Source organism: Leptinotarsa decemlineata, unplaced genomic scaffold (genome assembly GCF_025532065.1).
Source record: "Leptinotarsa decemlineata unplaced genomic scaffold, Ldec_3_MD MMD2_tig00026307_RagTag_RagTag, whole genome shotgun sequence".
Classification (NCBI taxonomy): Eukaryota; Metazoa; Arthropoda; class Insecta; order Coleoptera; family Chrysomelidae; genus Leptinotarsa; species Leptinotarsa decemlineata.
Genome location: NW_027412681.1, coordinates 12848815 through 12873092, shown reverse-complemented (window position 1 = coordinate 12873092; position 24278 = coordinate 12848815). Strand labels below are relative to the sequence as shown.

The window sequence follows — 24278 nt, the reverse complement described above, 5'->3', positions numbered from 1 at the left end:
TTCAGTATGGGTCGTCATAAAAATGTGGATTGTTTCTATTTAGCCCAAACATATTCAAGAGTTCCGAAACAATTGATACGAGATAATGCAAATTTTATCGTAATGTTCAAACAAGATGATATGAATCTCAATCATATTTTTTCCGACCATGTATCACCAGATGTAACATATAAGCAATTTCAAGATATGTGTGCGAGATGTTGGGAAGATAAATATGGATTTTTAGTAATTGATAAGGATCGAGAAGTGGTAAATGGACGTTATCGAAAAGGATTCGACGCTTTCATATATCCTTGACGTTCTTGAAGAATTGAATCACTTGAGTGCTAGATAGTGGAGATAACACTTCATTATACAAATTCTTGGAGTGAATTATGGAGGGAAAAAATGATGATGAAATATGTTTAAAATGAAAGTTAATTGATGCAACGGATGCCGTTCGGAAGAAATTCAATTATATCAAAAGTAGTCGTCTAGGTGATCAATCAGCACTCGAGAGGATCTATGAGCCAATAATAACACCTTTGAAAGTAATATCTGCCAATACTGAAGGAGCATCTCAAATGAATCAAGTGATGCAGAAAACAAAGCCTGCTACACCATTAACAGCCAAAACTATAATTGAAAGTGAGTGGAAACCGAAATTTGAAGGGGCTTCCTCGAAGGATCTTCAAACCTCTCAATTGACAACTTTAGATTCACAATCACCTAATGTATTCGATGATGGTGATGAAGTACAAAAGCATATAAAAAAGTTACTATCAGGAAATCCCTCTTACGATACAGTCTTTGGAGTACACATGAACACTGAAACGGGAAATTTACAAATGGGAGTAGCTGATGTGGAATTTATCGATGAGAAAATTGTGTTTATGAAAAATGGTAAAACTATTGGCTCTTATCAGGGCACTCCAAAACTATATAACTTGATATTCATGAAAGTACCATCGAGAAATATCCCCTCTTCCGATATGACCACATATGGTGATATACTCAAATTAACAAAGGCTGCATATAAATACAATGAGAGAAAACAAGGTCTTCTATCGAATAATTGGAAGAAATATAGAGAAATAATCCTACCATTATTATCCAATGGAAACCCTAGTAGAGAAGGTGCTGGCATGATCAAAATACCCACCCAGAAAAAATATATCAGAAATAAGCATACAGATTATGTTTATTGGAATGAACTCGAAGAATTGATTGATCGCCTTCGACTACTTTGGAGTTCACGACTGGCTGGACATACCGGACATGATAATGAAATATTAGCCATAATTGAGGAATTACGTGAAGAAGGATTAGTCTATTGACCGCAATATCATGAACATGATGTGTGAAACTGGCTCAGTCGATCACAAACGATCTAACTATGCATACCACAATTGATAAATTTGGTCGTAGAAGAGGTGGTGTTAGTAAACCAATAGTTGGAAGATCTGGTGTTGGATTCATTCTCACACCAAATGGTGATTATGATATTCAGAATAAGCGGTTTCAAAATGTTGGTGAACCTGTAGACAGTAAAGATTCTGTTACTAAAGGATATGTTGACGATCACATTAGAAAAGTCAATGAGACAACTCTGAAGTATTTCCAAGAATTCATTGCATCAACGCTACGTAACATCGGAAAACATATTGATTCAAAACATAATGAGGTGCAAATAATCATTGACAAAAATGCACTCATCACTTCTGCATTAGCTGATCAATTGAGTAATGTGGAAAAGCGAACTGACGTAATAGCTAAGTTGGTTGATACTTTTACTGAGCGAGTCATTGAAGTTTAATAGTCAATCGTTACACTTGCACCTGAACAGTAGAAAAGTGATTCCTCAATTTTATCATCTTGAAGAAGTCTTAGAGCAGTAATATGAGTAATGCAAAATGGCAGGTTGTGAAAGAAATACACAAGCCGGCGCGTCGAAATTTCCCCCGTCGGAAGACAATAATAAAGGGTTTTTCTGACTTGTGGCAGATGGATTTGATGGAAATGCAACCATATTCTAAAGAAAATGAGGGATGTAGGTACATCCTTATAGTTATCAACTGTTATTCAAAGTTTGTATGGTCAAGGCCGTTGAAGAATAAAACTGGTGATTCAGTTACTGCAGCTATGGCAAGCGTGTTGAAAGATGCTAAATATACTCCAAAAAATTTACAATCTGATCATGGTACTGAGTTCTATAATTCGAAATTCTCATCGTTAATGAAGAAACACAACATCAATCATTACTCAACATTCAGCACAAAAAAAGCTGCAATTGCAGAACGAGTAATCAGAACATTGAAGAGTTGGCTTTATAAGGAGTTTTCACTTCAAGGTCATTACAAGTGGTTGAACATTCTTCCTAGAATTACTCGTCAGTATAACAACAAAGTTCATCGTACGATTGGTATGAAACCTGCAGATGTGAAACAGTCTACTAAATTGTCAATGTATGCCGAATCTAAGAGTCCACATGTGAAACGTAAAAAAAGTACATTTAAAATTGGGGATAGTGTTCGAATCAGCAAATATAAAAATGCATTCGATAAAGGTTATACAGCAAATTTTACAGCTGAAATATTCAAAGTTGTGAAAGTTAATAATACAGAACCTATAACTTATGCATTAGAAGATGTGAATGGGCAACCAATCAAAGGCTGTTTTTATGGGCTGGAGTTGAATAAAACGAAAGATCCCAATACGTATTTGGTGGAGCGAGTTTTAAAAAGAAAAGGACATCGCCTCTATGTAAAGTGGCTGGGGTTCTCTGAAGATCACAACTCATGGATCGATGAAAATTCTTTAGTGTAATGACATTATCATGATTGTACTCAATATTAGATAAAAAATAAAAAAATAGTGTATTAAAATTGTTTTATTTATTAAAAACTAAATAGAATAATAACCTTAGAAATGATGCAAGTAATATGTAAACTATTGGTTTTATTTTTCATAAATTCAACATATTGAAATCACTTCAAGATGTGTATGTTAGCATAAGATTTCCATGAATCCTCCGTCTCTCTATCCGCTCTTCATGGGTTAGACACCAGCACTCTCGAAAGTGGACATCTCTGTTGGGGTGAAATTGGCCGACATTCTCACACAATTGCCAATCATTTCTACAAGCACTGCATAAATTGTTCCAACAATCCACACTATATTCACCACATTGTAGACATCGCTGGACTAATGTATCGCAAGTCGCTACGCAATTTATGCATATATTCCTTGAAATGCCCATATTATTACACATAATCTCTTTCGAACATTCTCTGCACTGCTGGCGGTAGTCACTTACTTCTAGAGTTGAACCATTTATCCTCTTTCGAAGTGGGTCTGGATTCCTTGCCACAACACATCTACGATACAGGCCGGTACATGGGTTGATATATGTTTCAGGCCAATACCCATGGCAGTTGTAACACACTATATGTTTGCCAATTTTGATTGGAAAGCCGCGTATTGTCGGTTTTGTATCCCACTCTTTAGGGAAAGACATATTCACTGATAGATGTACAAATATTCAATCGATGAATTTAACTACACTCTCACGCTCCCATGTTTCCCTCTTATAAACAGGTACCGTGAAGAGTGGGGTAGAGTGGAGGGAGCTACCACCACCACTGTCAAAAATCATATAAAAATCGGTGAGTGATTGTAAACTTCAGTCAGTATTCAAGTATCACCACAAGAATACATTAATATGTCTGCCCAGAGAGCTGCTGTGTTAGCATTATTATCTCAGTGAGATATTAATAACCATGATCTGGTGGAAGAGTTTGAAGACGTTGGACAGATAGTGGGTGTTGACGAAGAAAATGATGGTGGAGATATGCAGTATGAGGTGAATGAGCAAGGTGCAGAAGGTGGCTTAAATATCGAAGACGATGAGGCAATTGAGCAAGGTGTTGGGGATTTAGATATTGATGATGATGAAGAAGGTCTTGTTGAAGAAGATGAAGGTATCGCAACAGATTCGACTCACGAGACTGACGACAGCGGAGTAGTTATTGGCAATGTTGAGTGGTTGAATATCACTGAGACATTGGATGATCCGTTAGATTTGTATTGTGTAACGGATAGCCATGTCAGGATCAAAACGATTGACGGTGAAATAGAGAAGTTGTGTTGGTGTTGCTTCCGCTTTTATTCTGTGCGGAATAACAATGGAGGGTATTATGAGCACGTCGACATTCATTACACCGCCCGCTTCATGGAGATGGGGCAAACATGGTGTAAAGCATGTGATAGGCCTTTGACCAACTTTAGGAGAATAGCCGTCTGCATCATATGTAACAACACCCCACCTCTGGAGATGTAACCGTGGACCTTCGGGTCAACAAAAAAAAACAGCCCTTTTCAGGGCTACATTATTTAAACAAAGAGTAGATATCTCATAATGAGATTGCAACAACACCCCATCTGCGGAGCAGTTACCGTGGACTTTCGGGTCAACAAAAATACAGCTCTTTTCAGAGCTACAAACAAAGTGTAGATATCTAATAATAAGATTGATCACTCAGTCAAAGAAATAGAATATTTTGAGTGTCACATAATCATACGAAGAGTAGTTTGTAATATATGGATATACCTCTAAAATGTACATCCATATACATATGAGGTATGCACAAATGTGTTATAGAATATGTAAGTTCTCTGAATATCTTATCTTTGTAAAATAAATCACATTGAAAAATGATTGTTTAAGCGTCCGAGTGGATTTGAATCTGTTTGATAACATACTAGCTCTCTCTTATCTGAACAATTGCAGAATTCATGTCAAGATTTGGAAATATAATTTTCATAAGACAATATTTCAAATTCGAGGGGTGTTTATTCAGAGTAGTCAATAAGAGTAATTGGTATTGTAATTCAGAATATTTATTTCAAAGGTGGAAAGGAGAGAGGGAGGTAGACACTGCCCCAACCACGCAGTGTCTCGTGTACACCAACCAAACAAAATGTGTACTCCGAGGAAGGATAAAGGATGGGTGAAATAGGGAAAAAAATAGGGAAAAAAAAGGAAAGGATTACAAGTCGTCGTCGTCGTCGCTGTCATTGGGTCGGGGGAAGTACTGCCACATCACCGAACCCTCAGAAAACGCCATTTCCTCCGCAAATGCGTCGTCGCATTTGCGGAGGAAATGGCGCTTCGCGATCGCCTATACAACCTTTCCCTTCGTTACTTATCCGAATATACATTGCTTGAAATTTCTTTATGATACGAATTTTTATCAACATTATTAAAATAATGTTCCAAAGATATTCAAAGATAATGATTAACTGTTTCCATTTTCTAATTAGTTCATTTTATAGCGAAACAACTAACGTTTCACCGCAAGGGTGTACCGATATAGCCCTATTTTTTTCACTACTACCAAATAGAGTGGTTAGGTTGAATGCTGCCCCACCCACGCAGCATTCCGTGTGCACCAACCAGGTACTATGTGCACTCCGAGGAAAACCTAACCTAACCTACCTGATCATCATCATCATCATCTATAATGATGATGTCAGGTTCGGGAGAATCAACCACCACGATGATATTTGGTGGAGCGATTTGATGATCTTCAAGCCACAGTTGATCCACAAGTTCTGGGCTGGCAAATTCATCATGTTCAAACTCATCTTCGTCTGAGGTTACATCTTGTTCTTCATTCAGCTCTATTGTTGTATCTGAATACCCATCGAATTCATCATCGGGAGATGTTGAATCAACTACAGCAACTTGAATGTCACCATAGGACCAATTCTCTGGTGGGGCAAAATGAGGTTCACTGGTGGAATCAGCTTCCCGAATAATTGGTGTTGCTTGATTCATGATGAACGAACAAGTTGAAGAATATTGAGAATACAATCTTATTTATATGATTTGAAGAAAGTGGGGTAGAGTAAGGGAAGGGGAATATGTGAAAAATAAAGACCCACTAGGTTATTTATTCAAGTATTGATGTGAGAATTGGGGAATAAATCCAATATAATATTAATTAGATTCATGATTTCATTTTTACACATTCACATAAATGAAATTTGTTTGAATAATGTTGAGAAAAGTAATGATGAGAGAAGTGTCAAAAGGTTTTGGAATTATACTCAGAGCATTACTAGAATCACTTTTATTTATTCTCTAGAAAAAATAACTATTTTACAATTCACACACTTTCAAATGATGGAAAGTCTATACAATTATTCTATTTAACTAATTTTATTCTATATACTACATGTGACTAGAAAATGACTAGAATGAAGGAATAAATACTGCCCCAACCACGCAGTATTTTGTGTGCAACAACCAAAATAGATATGCACTCCAATATTCCTTATTTTATTTTTTCATTCATAACATTCATAACCTTAAAATTAACATGCAAGTTTTTATTATATTCCTAAAATTACAATTTTTTTATTCTAAACATACATCTAACTTAAACTAAACAAAAATATATTTACAAAAGGGGTTAGGTATTAAGGAACCCCTGGCACATGGCATCCCATTCCTGAACAAGAGGTCCATATTTTTGGATGTAAGCCAAACTCTTTCCTTGTTGCGAATCTTCTTCTTGAAGTTTCGCCCTAAGCAAAGAGAGTCGCTTCTCTAATTCCAGTTTCTGGGCCTCGATGGTGGAAATATCCGCCATCAAGGCCCTTTTTCTGGAATCAGAACCATCCACAACCTTCTTTTCCCTCAAATATCTCTTTTTCACAGACTGTGCATAGGTAATAGACTCTTTGAGTTTATTACCCTCTACCACAGTCTGTGAAAGGACATTTTCCGGGCCAACCTCTTGTTCGGAATGCTCAACACGTACCTGGGGGGTGACTGGAGGGGGTGACGCATTCCGATGGACCTGGGGGGTGACTGGAGGGGGTGACGCATCCCGATGGACCTGGGCGACGACTTCCACCAAGTTCTGCACCTCCATCACTGGAAGGGGTGCTGTAGGCCAACCACCGTAAGGTGAGTTCTTTTCACACTTTTTGCGAAAAGCACTCAACTTACCACCCCTCCCACCTTTGGCTTTGGATGCCTTCACAGGTGCGGACTTCTTCACAGGTGCGGACTTCTTCATCTTCTTGGCCCTCTTCACCGGTTTCTCGAACTCATCCCCTGAATCGATGGGGGATAATGGTTCGATGGGCGATAAGAAGCTTTGAAGATGCGATAAATCCGCCAGAGACTCGTCCAGGTCCGGGTTGTAGACATTCAGTAAATCTTCAATTTGGGGTGCTGACGAAGAAGTTGGTCCACTGAATGTCGACAAAGTTGGTGGGGGGTCAATCTCCTCCTCCTCGGGGGTTGGTTTGAAGTCCTCGAAAAAGAACTTCAAGTCAGGAGCCGCCACTTCCTGGGTGGAAGTCATCCCCGGTGGTGGAATGGGAGCCGCCACTTCCTGGGTGGAAGTCATCCCCGGTGGTGGAATGGGAGCTGCAGCTGGTGTTGCAGCTGGTGGTTGTACCATGATGTCCTGTAGGACAACCACCCTCCTCCGCTCTACATCCTCCAACTGTCTCTCACTGAGAGTGGTAATCGGGGTCATCAGAGCATTCCTCAGAAAAGACATGATTCTAGAAAGAGAAAATGAAAATATTAGACAATATAATATAAATAGTATGGAAGTGTGTACTTACATCAAGCTGCTTGGAATTTTCAACTAAGTTGGCTGGCAGGTATCTCAGGTTGGCTGCTTCTTTCGAAGGAAGACTGCAATCGAATGATGAACTGTGGCCTCCTCCTCATGTTTTATAGCCGTATGCTCCCTACCACTTCGGGTGGGAATGGGAGTGGGGGTGGAAGTGGGGTAGGATAATTCGTTTGAAATATTCGACAAGTATGAATTTTACAATTCGTTGAACAAACCAGATAATGAGTGAAAAAATTCAATTACTCGATTGCTCTTCCAATAAGGCAATGAGTAAATTTAATTTCTTGTCACTTATACTGTTTTCATTTTTCAGTACATTCAAAAGAATTCTTGAATTTTGTTCGGAACTTGTCTGATAGAATTCAATATCGTTGTGGCCCCAAGGTAATGTCTTGGTGGTATTAGGAATGATGAATCGCTTATCATCATTATGTGATAGCGCGACTTTATTGCACATCAACGTGTAAATATCATGTAAATCACTCCTGAATACATTCATCTTTCTAAATATTATACCGCCTGTTTCAACAATCCTAATGTAATCTTCAATTGAAATTTGATTTTTTATAACGGATTTTTTAATACCTTTTGCTTTCTTTATTTCATGAGACACACTTTGTACATGATATGCTTTCGCACCGGTGCCATGGAAACTGATGATGGGATCACTCGGAAGTTCATCCTTCATATTTCCAATCACCGATTTGCTAACTGGCACATTGAATTTATTACCCAACCTATAGTTAGAAGTGTCAAATTTGTCAACATTTGCAATCATAAAATTATAAAAATTATCCGTCATTATTTTCAGTATCAAAGAATCCGTATCGGTATAGAGAAGAGAAGCTTGTGGTCCGTAATGTTTTTTGATGACATCATAGAAAAAATCATAAATGACTGTTTTCGACATATCCAATATACTGAACCCCAAATACAATGGTTTATTATAACAAACCTTAACTTTATCCATATGTATGACGACAAAGTCTTCCGAAAATATGGATAATGTTTTGAAATTGGGACGAGCTATCAAAGCATTGGCACCCATACCTCTTCTTATGGATTTCCAATGTGTGACAATTCGAATGTCTCTTCTATTGTTTACATTTTCCATCGTTTTGCCAAATATGGAATTTATATTCAATTTGAAGTAACCCTTCTCAAACTTATTGGTAGCCTTATTTCTCAAATTTGTATTTAAATCGATATATTTTTTCAGCCACGGTGACTGATTGAATCTGAGAATTCTATGAGTTTTCATCACCATCAAACCATTACGGACCGCTTGTTTCAAATTCCTATAATGAACGATATATTTCTTTTTATCATTCAAATTAGGAATAAGTTTGGGTATTTTGGACTTTGAACCAGGTGGTATAATACTTTCAACCAAAAATGGTAAATCCGAATGTAGATCGTGTAACTCGACAGGATAATGCACATCTACTTCAAGTATGTATCCTTGGGGGCTATCATCTGGAATACTATTGATATCCAACTGACATATTTCACTGGCGGTCAACCAAGTGAACCCACCAAAAGGTAATGATTGAGACATGCTATGACCATACAGATTTGTTGCATCCAAATACATTATGAAAGATGAAGGTTCTTCGGGATTATAATTTGGAAGAAACTGATTGTTTGCAATATGCTTTCTCTCCGAACACTGGCTTACACCACCACGTATACCGTTTTGGAGAAAATGCACCATATCGATATCAGTTAATAATTCCAAGTTGACACCCGTATACTTCAACATAGCATCCCAAGAAAGACCTGGAGAAGTGAAATAGTGAGCAGGATCCAATTTATATGTATCTAAACTCATATTTCTAAAATTTTCAAAAATATCGCACAACAGTAGAACATCAGATTTTAGGTATATGTCAGAATATTCACCCAAATCTTGACAATTGAATGTGTTCCATACCTGCTTTACTCTATCATAATCCTCATCAGAAACATGTTTTTCATTTAATTTATCATAAAAGTCCACCTTTGATGGTATACTAGAATAATTTAATTTATCTAAAGAATCGATAAAACTGTACGGAAAAACACCTTTCTGCCTCATAAGTTTGAATTTATCCTGTTCCGGAAAATATTTTCTTGTTTCCACAAAATGTTTTTCATCTAAATTGTCACCTAACTCTTGAAGGGAAGCAGCCATAAATTTAAAACTATCGATGAACCTTAATTTCAAAAACTTATTTTTCGTCACTCCATTGTGATCTACTATTCTCTCCATAATTATATGTTTCGTGAAGGAAACATACTTTTCTTTAGTTTGAGCAATGACATCAACTTTTGTTTTGTTTGTGCATAACTCTTTTATGAACAAATGACAGTCATACCCACTGAGATTATGAAAAATTATGGGTATAAAGTTGGGCAATTTGAAATTGAGGTTACAAATACTATGTGCAGCTCCATTTCTTTTTTTCCCCGTTAGATGGCAGTGGTCACGCACCTTAATATCACCATCACCAAATGGTTCTCCACATATACCACATGTGGCGGCAATATTGAAATCATGCTCTTCCTCATCAGTCAATGGACTCATTGGAATGACTTTCTTCAAATATTTGTGATAAATATTGGTGACATCAGCCTCCAAGTTTGACACAAACACTTTAGCTGCATCAGCACCTCTATATAGTACAAATTTAGATATAGAATCATCAAAAGAGCACTTTATGAGGTAAGAAAAAGCATATGGTTCATGAAGATATGTTCGATTTGTATAAGAATTAGCAGGATTTGGCTCATTAGTATGCACTGGTTTCAGAATAGATTCGAAATCAGCATATACAACGAATGGAACCCTCAACTGTTTCTCGATATTTTCAAATTTCAAAATATTCTCAGGTACCCTTTTACCAAATTTATCAACCCTGAAATTTGTGGATGGTGTCGTTGTCGATATGTGATTACAATCATTCAACTGATGTCGCAATAAAGTTCGTTCATTATCAAAGTACAATAAACAACCATCACAAAAATACTTTTTATGACCACGGGCAGATATTTGTGATGATACTAGTCTCGATAAATCCTTAATCCAACAATAATGACTATTACCAGAATCATCTGTAATAATCAACAGATTAACATGACTATTTAATCTACGTTTAGAATAGTGTAATGGACCCACAACTTCATATTCAATTCTACCATTTTTAAAAACATTTTCCAACCCATAAACATTGATAGAGCAATCGTTCATAACCTCAAACTTAGGAATATCTTTCAACTTAACTGGAAATTCCATACCTGCTACATTCAAGACGGTTGAGAAGTGGGGATATGATGAAATTTCATTAAGTTTCTGACTGGCAGGGTATAAAGCTGAAGTCACAGCCCACGCAAAGCAGCACTGATCTTGATTAAGAACATTCACCACACTTTTCTTCAATTCGATGAACCTTGGCAATTTGATGTATGAAGACCCTCCGAAGGGGCTATACTTGTTGATATTCACCTCCAAGTACAAAATTTTCTCAATGGTCCAACCTGAAAATATGGGTTTTCTCTATAAGTCCATCATCATCAACATTTTGACTAGATTACATACCTGAATCCCGATCTTGAAATTCCGCTGCTTTAACAGTTAAACTATCTGCAAAACTGCTATAAACCACATCCAAATCATTCGATTGATCAATTACTTCATTGGGACTATTAAATGATTTGATGTCTGAAAGATCCTTAGTTTGCAGACTGTACCGCCCAAACACTTCCATGTTCACTTTCATGCATTTATGGATATCCAACACTTCTTCGAGTAGTTTCACTACTTTCTGCTTAATTTTATTGAAGAATGTTGGGTAATCCATGTGGTGGTTTTCACTGTCCACTCGGTAGCTCACAATTCGACACTTGAAAGCTGTATTGACAATTTTCACACCTTCCCCATATTGAACACATGCATTTGTTCTGTGCTGCAACGTCCTCCGATGTACATTCATCTGATCGCTTGCAATAGTCAAATTGCAGCAAACGCATGTTTGCAGTGTTGGAAGTGCTGGGGGTGTCAACCGTTGCCTCTTCGATGTTGGAGGTCCATCACCATTTGCGGGTGTGCAGGAATCCCGCTGATGACGACGTAGGTTGTCACTACGAGTGAAACTTTTTTTACAATCAACGCACGAATACATCTTGTATATAGAAATATATACCGTACGATAAGGAGAATTTGAAATGAGTGAAACGTTCACACCACACTCCTTATAAAAGCCCAACTCCTCCCCCCCCACCATAACCCAAATGAGAGCTACAAGGTCAACATTCAATGCCACAGAGCAAGCTCAAGGTAGTCGAAGTGACGAACGTCAATGTCAAACCCCTCACTCAAGGTCAAACACCGCAACGCCTAATCCCACTGTATATTCTGTACACGTCACGATTTCATTCAAGGTCAACATTCAATGCCATGGAGCAAGCTCAAGGTAGTCGAAGTGTCGAACGTCAAGGTCAAACCCCACACTCAAGGTCAAACACCGCATTCAATCTCATACTATGTGTACGACGTTCAAGGTTAGGTGACGTCATACGATATTCTGAACTTATATAGGAATTACCAACAAGGGAGTGGACAACGCCGAACGCCCACTGTTCAAGGTTATATTCTGTACACGTCACGATTTCATTCAAGGTCAACATTCAATGCCATGGAGCAAGTTCAAGGTAGTCGAAGTGTCGAACGTCAAGGTCAAACCCCACACTCAAGGTCAAACACCGCATTCAAGCTCATACAACGTGTACGACGTTCAAGGTTAGGTGACGTCATTCAAGGTCGTGTGACGTCTCAAGGTCAAAAGGGGTGGGGGGAGGCGTTCAGTCGGCATTAGCACCCTACTATTGTCATTTTCGACAATAACATTTATCTTAAACATACTAAAAACATATGAAATATCACAGTCTAATACACGCAAACTTATCCGTCGGTAGACAGGGGATTATCGGGTAGGAGGGATGCGACTTTTTCTCTGAATAGTAGATACGGACACTTTAGCATTCCGTGCATCACATCTCATTTCCTGCCTTGGCTTACACGAGAATCAATCTGGAGATTACAATATAATTGTTAATATCTGAAACGAAACAGCCTACTCTTGAAAAAGACGAAAAATACTATCTAGAACTTTCCGATTCGTAGGATTACTTCATGACAGGGCGCGATTCTCTTTGTTTCGTTCTTGATAGACATCAAGTATGTAAACCAGCCCATACTTGTGCGGCTGATTCTAGTAACTTCTAATTGCCGTGAAGTTCTGTATTAGCGGACTCCTGTGGGGAAAGCACCTGAAGAATTCAGAACAGAGTCTGGATAAAAATCCCTTGGATACAGACTCTACTTCAGTCAAAACGCGTACATCATGCTGCAATGAAATGTATTCGTCAATGTTTGTGCAGATACGAAGCACATTCTCTCGAAATATGTAAACGAGGTCTTTTTGAGACTGTAGAACACAGGACAAACATATAGCATACTCGGTTTTATTACTTGTTTGTAAATGAGCAAATTGTTGTCAACACTCAGTTCAGCAGTAAATTGTTGAAATATTCCTGTAAAATGCAGGCGCCTAATCAGAATAACTCCCAGATATCGAGAACTTCTTTGTTTCTCAGCACATCTTCCCTCGATGCGTAACCATCGTAAGTTAACCATTTCAGTTTTATCAGGATCAATCCTTATTTTCTTATTCTCCATATATGAATGTGTATTTAAACTTGTTTTTGCGATTTCACTTGAGAACGAAAGCACATAATTTTGGCGTTGTCCACATATATAACAACGTTTGTCCTTGAAAAATAAGAATGTAATGCTTTATGATAAGCAGGACCCTTGCGGGACGTCTGCTTTTATTGAAAATTTTGTTGATGTGGTTTAGTTAAGCCTCACACAAAAGGCGGTCAAATAGATATCTGTATCTGTTAAAATCCGTTTTTCCGTTAACCAGAACCATGAATGTATTCTTCCCCTGGTGAAAAGACTCCTTTACACCCTGGACCAGAGTGATACGTGGTACTTCGAGTACATCCCTGTCGAAAGCCAAAATGCTCTTAGGGGTTGAGTTTAATCTGTTTCTACAGACGAATAAATCTACTTGTTGTTATCATGTTATCAACGATCTTCGCTAATCGAGCTGAGTAGTGAGATCGCGGGGAGCTTACCAACAACGGCTTTTACCTCTGAATAGTCAGTTTTCAGTTTTGCATAGTCATTATCCGAGATTGGGGGACATAGAATGTGTTCAACATTTTAGGCTTCTAATATGTGCAAATTCATTTTAATTGAATGGGTAGGGTGAAAATAATACTTCACATTGTACACAACACTAACAGTTAATGCTAACAGCTGTTTTTAGACACACTGTGTCATCTTCTCAGAAGATGATACAGTGTGTTGAAATAGATGTTAGCATTGAATTTTAGTGTTGTGTGAATTGTAAAGTATTATTTTCACCCTACCCATTGAATGTCATGGAATGTCTCTCACGATCTTGACCGTTCTGGTAATCTCTCTATAAACATTGCATTCATTGAGGAGTATTTAGTGAACGCTGGCGAATTATTTTCCTAATGATGCCTTCTTTTGTATACCTGTTATTGCAAGCTCAGTGCCACTTTCTGTGGTCGGCATTGGTCGATGTTTAGGCTAATTGCACACACACCGATTGTGGACCGCCGATTTTATACTGGTCGTCCAAATTCCAATAGTGAACCACATGTGGCAACGGCACCTGGCACACATGCTTACCGGTGATCACCGGTCGGCGTGTGTGCCAGGTCCCGTACCCATATGTGGTTCACTATTGGAATTTGGACGACCGGTATAAAATCGGCCGTCCAAAATCGGTGTGTTTGCATTTAGCGTTTTAGGTCATCCTCCATGGGTTCAGTAACGTGGAGGATATAATAATAATAATAATACGTTTTTGACGAGCCCTGCGCTCCCGAATTTATTGGAACTATTCATTCCCCATCCTCAGGATTATACTGATAAGCCTGATGTAGTTCTTTTCGATCATCAGAGCAAGACGATATTCTTCGTGGAGTTTTCAGCTCCCGGCGAGATGTATATCGTCCGAAAAGAGGAGGAAAAACGAATAGAATTTCGAGATTTTCTCTTCGAACTTCACAGACTATCCAGATTACTATGTCAAAATGTTTGTTTTGATTATAGGAGTTTTTGGTGGAATGGCGCCCTCTCTACCGTCAAATATCAAGATCATGCCGGCTTCTTAGTACTAATTTACTTTCTGAATTTTGACGTTTTTATTCATGACCAAGTCGATTGTGGTAGGTGACGCACCATTCCAAGGATAGTGTGAGGGGCTGTCACACACAAATGATATTTTTATTCAAGGAATACTCCAACAATGTCCTAAGATTCATGATTTGTTTATTAAGACAATGCCACTAGCGCCCTCTGGCGTTAAGGTCTTCCACAATTAGAACCCTATTGCCACCTATGAACATTGTCCTAGTCATGACAGTGAAATGATGACTAGACTTATTGTATAGTACTGTATACCAGGTCTGTTCAAAAAATAAGGTGAATGTTCAAATTTCGCGGGCTGCACACAATCGATTAGCGATTTTTTATTTTTTTATGTTGGTTCATTCGTGTCGAACATATGTTAAGAGTTTCAGCTGATGAGCATGTTTAGTTTGTTGGCGAGAGGCATACAAGTTAGAAGTGTTTCGCGTGTTCGGCGATTTTCTGCTGAAGAAAAAAATAGATCAAAGAATTTACATTGAATTTTGTGCGAAAATTTGAATCAAGTGCTCAAAAACACTTGAAATGTTGACACTGGCATATGGAGATTGTACTCTGAGTCAGAAAAATGTTTACAAGTGGTACAAGCTTTTCACAGGTCAAGAAGATATGAATGACGACGATCACCCTGGACGCCCCAGCATATCAACAACAGATGAAAACGTTGAGAAAGTAAAGAATATTGTTATGCAGAATCGTCGAATCATTATTAGAGAATTTGCTGAGGAGTCGGCATATCGGTTGGCTCATGCCATGCCATTTTTTCGTAAATTTTGGCCATGAAGCGTGTGGCAGCAAAGTTCGTTCCAAAATGGTTGAATGACGTCAACGGCGATTCAGATTTGCTTGAAAGGGTCATAACTGGTGACGATTCTTGGGTATATGGTTATGACATCGAAACCAACGTCCGATCTTTCCAATGTAAGAGCCCAGGGGAGCCAAGACCAAAAAAGCATGCCAAGTTTGATCAAATGTCAATGTTTTGCTCACTGTTTTCTTCGATTACCGTGGCATAGTGCATGAGGAGTTCCTGCCACATGGTCGTATAATCAATAAGGAGTATTATCTTGAAGTTATGCGCCGCTTGCGAGAAGTAATACGAAGAAAACGTCCAGTATTGTGGAATAACAATTCAGGGCTTTTGCTGCTCACTCGTCATTGTTCGTTCGCATTTTTTTGACCAAAAACAACACCGTAATCATGCCTCAGCCACCGTATTCACCAGATTTGCCCTCTTGTGACTTTTTCCTGTTTCGAAGATTGGAGAGACCCATGAAAGACGGTGTTTTGCGATGATTGAGGAGATAAAAACTGAATCGCTGAATGAGCTTAAGGACATACCAAAAAGTGCGTATCAAAACTGCCTCGAGAATTGGAAAAAACGCTGGCACAAGTGTATTACATCTGAGGTGGAATACGTTAAAGGGCACAAAATAGAAATTAATGATAAATGAATATTTTTTAGAATAATGAAAATTCACCTAATTTTTTTAACATACCTCGTACATACAGATACCGCCTTCGAGACGGACTCCTAGCACCGGAAGCACCATAGAGCTCTAGTGCATGTTGTATGGTAAGTCTTAAATAGTTATGCAGTAAGTAGAAGTAGTAAAGGTGTATTGCACGCGACTGAAATTGACAACACATCGAGCGTAATAAACAATTTCTGTACGAATTGCATATATTTTTACACATTCATGCCAGATATATTTGTTTTTGCTTTCACGTTTTTTAATGAACACTATCAACACATCCTTCCACGAAATTCAACTAGCAATACAAATCTGGTTATTGAATATGTTCAAATCATCGATGAACCCAAAACATGAGCATTTTTTTCAGTATTTTCACCCTATAGCTAACAAATATTCCTCTAATGCATACAATCTTGCTTTATCCCTTGAATTTGAATCAGTTTATACCACTAACAGTGTTTCTGTATTCCCATTTTTTTTATACCGTGCCAAAACTCATGGGATGGTTTTTCAGAACGTTTTATTTTGTTAAAAAATAACAATCAGCCATATAAAAATGAAAATATTGTATTGTCTTTATGATCCCAATAAACATCAAATATGTATAAATAGTAATTAACTAAATTAACTAAAGATACAAATTTAACAAAATAATGAAATATTGAACAAAAAAAAACACAAATAATTAATATGAGCAGTGAATATTGATTTTGTTAATAGGTATTAAAAACTAATAGTTATTTATGTATCAAGGGAATTAGGAGGGCCTTAATTACCGATGGCAAAGTTTGCGTCCCGAGGGCCTCTGGCCCGAGGGACAGCAATTGCCTGAGGTTATTAAGGCTCATTAATTCCCGTGGTACATAGATAATTTTATTTCTGACCGATTTCAATAAAATTTTGTTCATTTTTGAAACGGAAAAATGTACCAATTCATTACCTTCCCGGTATATTTGAATCAGGTACCGTTGATTATAGTAGAGTTTTCTTGTTGCTAGGTTGTTGCTATGTTACTTGTTTATAAACAGAACTTTGTTATCAAGTTGTGTTTGCGGTGAAAACGTGTTTTCTACCCCAAATATAATGGAGGATATTTTGAAAAAAGCTGAACAAGCAAGAGAATCATTAATTCCATCGAAAAGTGAAGCCGTGTACCAAAAAGAATACAAGATATATCTGGACTGGCTGACACGGAAAAATGTTATGCCAAAAGATGTCACTGAAACTGTATTTCTGGCATATTTTCAAGAACTGGTAAGGAATTTTCTGTTTTTCGGTAGATTTGGTAGTAATTGTGTTTATTCGTTTCAGTCAGAAAAGTATAGTCCGAATTCTTTATGGACTAAATGATCAATGCTAAAATCGATGGTGACTATACACGAGAAACGAGATATCACCAAGTTCAATGAACTACAGGCTTTTTTGAAACGGAAGAGTAAGAGTTATAAGCCGAAAAAGTCTGCTGTTTTATCTCCTAAAGATGTTATCAGATTCCTAAAGGACGCTCCTAATGATATTCATTTATTGCATAAGGTAATTTTTTTCTTATTTTCCTTTTTGTGTGTATTTATTTCCTTTTTTTTTGTTATAGGTTGTTTTGATTATGGGTTATTTTGGAGGATGCAGAAGTCAGGAACTTTTGAATATGAAGATATCGGATATAGAGGACCGGGATTCCGTTATGGTAGTGAACGTACCGGAAAGTAAAACTGGTGTATCGAAGAAATTTACAGTTGTGGATGAAAAAGAGTTCTCCGCTTTGCCTTTATTAAGACTTTATATGTCTTTGCGTCCTAAAGGTATTGAACGATGTTTTTGAGCTTCCGACAAAATAAATGTACATCTCAGCCAATTGGAAAAAACATGTTTGGGAAAATCCCCAGCAAAATCGCAATGTATTTAAGATTGCCAAACTCATCTTCCTATACGGGACATTGCCTTCGTCGCACTTCTGCTACTGCTCTAGCCAATGCAGGAGCAACTATGACTAACTTAAAAAGACACGGAGGTTGGAAAAGTTCCACGGTGGCGGAGGGGTATTTGGAGGATAGCATCGAATTGAGAAATAAAACGGCGCGTATGTTGTCTACTTTGTCATCAGAAGAGGCAGGTACCTCGACTGTAGTGAACAGAAGCTCCAGCCATACAAAAGAAGAAATTGTTTCCAGTGGCGGAAGTAATTTTCAGGGAACATTTCAAAATTGTACATTTATTATTTGTAATGACGTGAATAAATAAAATATGGTTCAGTTTTCATTTCTATTTATTTTTACTTGTGAAAGGTAGAGGGAATTATAAAATCTATAATGTCCCAAGGGAGTTATGACCCTCTTTATTGATAGCGTAACTATGACGATATAAGCTTATAATATCCCGGTCAGAAATAAAATAATTTTTTCAACGAAATTATTAATAATCATCCATATTTAATCCCTACTAATATTATAAATGCGAATGTAAGTTTGTTTGTTACAGATTCACGCGATAACTACTCAATCGATCATCATCAAATTTTGTACACATGTTCTTGGAGGTACTAGAAGTAACATAGGATACTTTTTATTGAAACATTTTTTTATGTAAGATGAAAAAATTTGTTTGTCAAAAAAATCTCAAAATCTAGCTACTTCAACGTCATCTAGCATTCCAGTAATGAAGTTCCAACCCTTAGTACCGTAATACCGTCGCACTGTATTATTCACAGTCACGACAATATCCAATCCAATTCAATCCAATCCAATCCAATCCAATCCAATCCAATCCAATCCAATCCAATCCAATCCAATCCAATCCAATCCAATCCAATCCAATCCAACCCAATCCAATCCAATCCAATCCAATTGATTATAGTTTCAGCTGTTTGGAATTTTTCTGTATTTATTGTTATTTTCAAGTTACGTTAGGTTAGGTTATTTTTGTTACAGTGAAATATATTTTAACATTTGTTGTTGCAATTCAATGAAGCATATTTTAAATTTTCGAAACTTCATCGTATGTAATAATTTTTAAAAACTGATAATCCCAGCCAAGCATTAAAATATAGTTCTCATATCTGGAGAGAATTGTATTTCGAATGGCTCTTCAGAAATAGACCGTACTTGGCTACCCATCTCGAAGAAAAATTTGGATAGTGGCGAAATGGCAACAAACTCATATCGGAGAGAATGTTTCAGTTGTCAATCAACAACATTGATATATATATATATATATATATATATATATATATATATATATATATGAAATGAATGAAATGAATGAATGAATATATATATATGAAATGAATGAAAGAAACAACAAATTTTTTTCTGTAAAGCGTGTTTAAATCTAATGAATATTTTGGTTTACACAAATTCACTGATAACGATAATTTATATATACATTTGATAGTTTAGTTTTGTAAAGATTTCAAAGGTTTTATCATGGATTTATTGGCTGATAGAAATGAGATAATGCAGTTGTGAGTATGTAAGACTGAAATAGATATTTTTCAAAAATTCAAGAGGAATATAGTTTCTGATTTTGAATAGAGTACCAATGACGGGTGCTACTTTTTTAAAATAATTTCAATATGTTTTGTCCACGATAAATTTTCATCAATATATAATCCTAGGAATTTGATAAAATTCGCATAACTTATTGAATTGTTATCAATACTTCTAGGATTGGTACAAATGTTCAATAATCTTTTATAAATATTCATATACGAAGATTTTTGAAAATTTAGAGTTAATTCATTCTCTTGAAGCCAACCTAAAATTGTTTTCATGTCTGTTTTTAAATCAGCATGAATTTTATCGAAGTTATCCGCAGATAATTCAACTGATCCCTTCAGAGGTCAATTTGTTAATGAGTTATTGTTTATTGAAAAAAGAGTGGAACGTAAATTATTGAGTCATTCTATACGTTACGAAATTCATTTAGCTGAATTATTATATCTTTAAAATAAAAGTGGAAATCGTCAATCGCATTTTTACCTACTTTATCTCCTGAAGACGCCAACTTAGTTGGTGAAATGCTCGTCGAGAAGAGTGTTACAGTTCTGATGTTTGGACACAGTGCTTGTTTTGGATTTATTCTACGTTATGTTATGGTAATGAAATAATGATTGAACTTCATTGTTAACAAAAGTAAAAAATCGAGAGTAGCTGAATATCTGTGCGAATGTAAAGATTGTCAGCAACGAGTCCAGTATGCTGATGAATCTTATTTCCTGTGAAAATGCGACTGACGGTTTTATTTCTTGTTTGAGATTTATGAAAAATCAGCTACGTGAGTTGAATAAGGCATAAACTGAATTGATACTTAACAACACTTATATGACTTCGTATAAGCGTATATTCTAAAGTGAATCGACTCCTCCAACTTTGGATCACACACTTTTTACATAATGCCAAACTTCTTGAGTGTGTATTCATTAAATCATTTTAGCCTTATTCTCAACTGCATAGTATACTATTTTTATTAAGTACTATATGTTTTTATGGAAACATAAGTTAATTGATAGTTCTGTATTACTTCATTACATAATGTCAATTCATAATTTTGTGTATGCTGGAGATCTCATTGAATGATTCAATGGATAAATAAATATCAAGAATTATTAGCAACATGCGAAAACAACTTACTTTCGGGTAACTTCAAACCGATGTACAAAATTAAATTTGTTTATGCTGAGGAAATGGAGTAATGATAATGACTTATCTGAAATCTCTAATATGACCTATGCAATCCACATTCCAAATGCTAATGTTTCGATAATACAGAGTGTTTCGAAACTTATTTTTATTAACAATTATAAACTTTATCTCAAACTCAAACTCAATTGCAAATGCAACCATAAGGAACAAGTTCCCCAATCTAAAACTCATGATGAGTTATGATATATCTATACAAGAGTTCAGTGAAACCCAACCTAGAATTTGCTTCAGTAATTTGGTTGGGAGAACATGTCACTATTTTGAATGAAATCGAAAAAGTAAAAAACGAGAGAAAGTCAGTTGCATTTTATTTCTCTTCAAAATCATTTATAACAAAATAAATGCTACAAAATTGTTTTCATTACTTCCATTCAATGTTAGAATTAAAAATTAAAATGAATAGCGTAAAACAATCATATCGAGCAATAAACCCTGAAATGGGAATAACAACAAAATAAAAATGAGCAAAAAATTAAAAATTGAACAATTGAAAAATAAGTGAAAGTTGAAAAAGAATCAAACCAAGTTACTTCACAATGTTTCGATTGTTAGTATTCACAATCTCTTGTGATGATGCCTGGGCTATTCGACGACAGCCATCTTGGTTTCGGACAGGTTGGAGTCTGGCTCCCCTTTTGACTGATGTTTGTCAGAGGGACAAATGGGTCATGACTGACGGTGGGTGATGGTGGGATGGCGGCATGAATGTCCTCAGACATCAGTGCCGCCCTTCACGGTGTACCCCTACCTGGCTGGGATGGGATGGATGAAAAACTTGTTCATCTTTTAACGGAGGACATAGGGGCACCATTTGACAGAGTGTCGGGGCCTTCTATATTGGGAGGGGTCGTCTATAGTATAATCCATACCTTCCCTAACTAATGGGTTTTCATGAGTTTCTGTGCAATCAAAAACTCGCTGATTCCTAGACTGAATGGACTGCCGAATGGAAGGTAGCTGCAAATATCTGCGGATGGCTTCATTCCGCACGAACCGAGGAGCATTCACAATCATTCTTATTAGCTTATTTTGCAATCTCTCCAGAGTGGAGATATAATACGTAGTCACTTATGCCCAGACGCCTGATCACAGGCTTGAACGTCGTATTGTAGATGATAATTTCGTTTTTGAGGCTCATTTTGGATTTCCTGTTGATCAGAGGGTACAGACCAACTATCCGACCCTCGATCTTTGTTTCAACGCACATGATGTGCGGGTTCTAAGTGAGCCTACGGTCTATTAGAAGACCGAGGTACTTTACCCGTGCTTGTCAGTCAATCTCCCTTCCAGAGATTCTCACTTTTCTGGCCGGAGAAGATTTTAATCTTCCCATGGTTATCGCCTGAGTCTTGTCCGGGTTCACTCGGATCTTCCAATCGAGGTACCAGTGCTCGAGGTCGACCAATGCACGTTGCATGTAGACGACGCCTAGTCCTCGACCCATGGAAGATGAGAGGAGAGCCGTGTCATCGGTGTATAGGAATATCTTCACACGCTCAGGCCTCGGAAAGTCACTAGTGTAAAGTGAGTACAGCGTCGGAGAGAGCACGCCCCCCTGTGGCACTTCAGCGTGGATCTCTCTGTGGTCAGACAGAGAGCCCTCTACTGTAACCTGAAATGTTCTGTCTTTCAGGAATGATCCAATCCACCGGATCAGGCCCCGAGGCAAATCGAACGCGATTAATTTGTGCAGAAGACCTTCGTGCCACACACGAAGGCCTTCGAGATGTCTAATAGTACAATGTGCACTTTTTTCAACTATTGGATGGTGTTTTCGACCAGCCTTAGAGTCCAGCCTCCTGAGTCCAAATTGTTTATCAGGCAGAAAATTTCGGTCCTCAACTTCTTCGTTGAGCCTTTGGAGAACAATTCTTTCAGCCAGCTTAGCCGCCGACGAGAGCAGACTGATCGGGCGATAGTTCTGCGGGAACAGAAGGTTCTGACCCTGTTTTGGGATCATGACGACGATCGCATGCTTCTTCCATCTTCTGGGGAAGTATCTGAGGGTCAACGAGATGTTGATGATATACAGCAGGTTTTCAATGCAGTTTTCCGGAAGCCTCTTCAACAACTTGTTGATTATTGAGTCGACCCCCCGGAGCTTTCTTGGCCTTTGCGGCCCTGATGTAACCCTTCAGCTCCTCCACAGAAGTCGGGCGGATGTTATCATCGCTATTCCTACAAAAGATGACTATTTATAGGACATTCGAACGCTTTCCCCTCTTCCCTCTCTCCACTTCACTGGTTTAGTGAGAGTTGATAGTTTTTTTCTTTTGATTGAAGGTTTCCATATGTTACGTATCTCTACGCTAGCTTGGCTGAATGCTTGTTGGACGAAAAATGTGCAGCATCTTTGAACTTCCTCTCAAACTGGTGTTCCTACCTGTGGATGGTCTCAGCTTGGGACCACTTTATGTTATGTTGATGAGTCCAAACATGCCCTGCCATTCCCGATTTGCTGATTTTTCCTCGCTATGTGTTTCTCTTATGCTCGGCAAAGCGGACTTCCAATGGTCTCTTAGGGTATCCGGTAAATGCAATTCTTGGATTCGCAGTCCGCGTTTGCTGGCCTGGTTTTCGCGAGGCTGCTACGAATGGTGTTCCCGGATCTGAAGCAGGTTCTGATGTTGTACTTGGACAACCCTTTGACGTAGGGAAGGGCAAGCACTGGTTGTGACGGCTTCTCTTCTATCTGAGGCTCCTGGTGTCTTCTTGTGAAAATCTGTTTCACCGTCACTTTGGATGATCCCAGTTTCTTCTCGAGAATTTCCTTCGTATTATAGAGTCCGAAACCACGATCCACTAGAGTTTTGATGATACCTCTTTTGGTAGATTGATGGTGGTTGGATTATTTGTTCTTTCAGAAATTTCCAATCATATATATCATAAATATATTATTCATTCCATTGAATACCGTTAACTGTAACATAATATATTTATGAATACCATTTCTCTTCCCTCACGAATTTGAGGAGTTTTTTTGCATAACGAATAAACCAGGTTTTCTACTTCACTAGAGATTTTTTCCATGACCCACTCAACCAAAGAAGCAGCTATCTACATTTTTTTATTAGTAAAACCATCATTATACCTCCAAACGTTGTTCATATTTTCTAGGGACGTCTGCAGGTTGTAACAAATGTAATTTCATGTTATATTAGTCAAATAAGAATCT

At 37.5% G+C, this 24278-nt stretch overlaps 2 protein-coding genes across 5 annotated transcripts in view; both read right to left on the bottom strand.

Moving 5' to 3' along the window:
• LOC111512626 (phytanoyl-CoA dioxygenase, peroxisomal) overlaps positions 1 to 21171 on the bottom strand; it is a 53334-nt gene extending 32163 nt beyond the window's left edge. Inside the window, exon 1 of one of the 4 annotated variants that reach the window (XR_002723096.2) lies at positions 21032 to 21168. The gene's annotated coding sequence lies outside the window, so the exon portion shown is untranslated. Of the gene's footprint in view, positions 1 to 21031 lie in introns of all 4 variants that reach the window. The other 3 variants (XM_074181015.1, XM_074181014.1, XM_023168768.2) reach the window with 3 other exon arrangements.
• Positions 6307 to 7831, bottom strand: LOC141485082 (uncharacterized). The gene is made up of 2 exons (XM_074181079.1): positions 7627 to 7831; positions 6307 to 7563 (listed from the first exon to the last, which is right to left on the bottom strand). Exon 2 carries the CDS (start codon positions 7557 to 7559, stop codon positions 6456 to 6458), a length of 1104 nt encoding a protein of 367 aa, XP_074037180.1. The 5' UTR covers positions 7560 to 7563; positions 7627 to 7831; the 3' UTR covers positions 6307 to 6455.
• Positions 21172 to 24278: the final 3107 nt, after the last annotated feature.

What these genes read in the sequence shown, in the direction of transcription:
- LOC141485082 (XM_074181079.1), bottom strand. Translation starts at nt 7,559, where the DNA reads ATGTCTTTTCTGAGGAATGCTCTGATGACCCCGATTACCACTCTCAGT.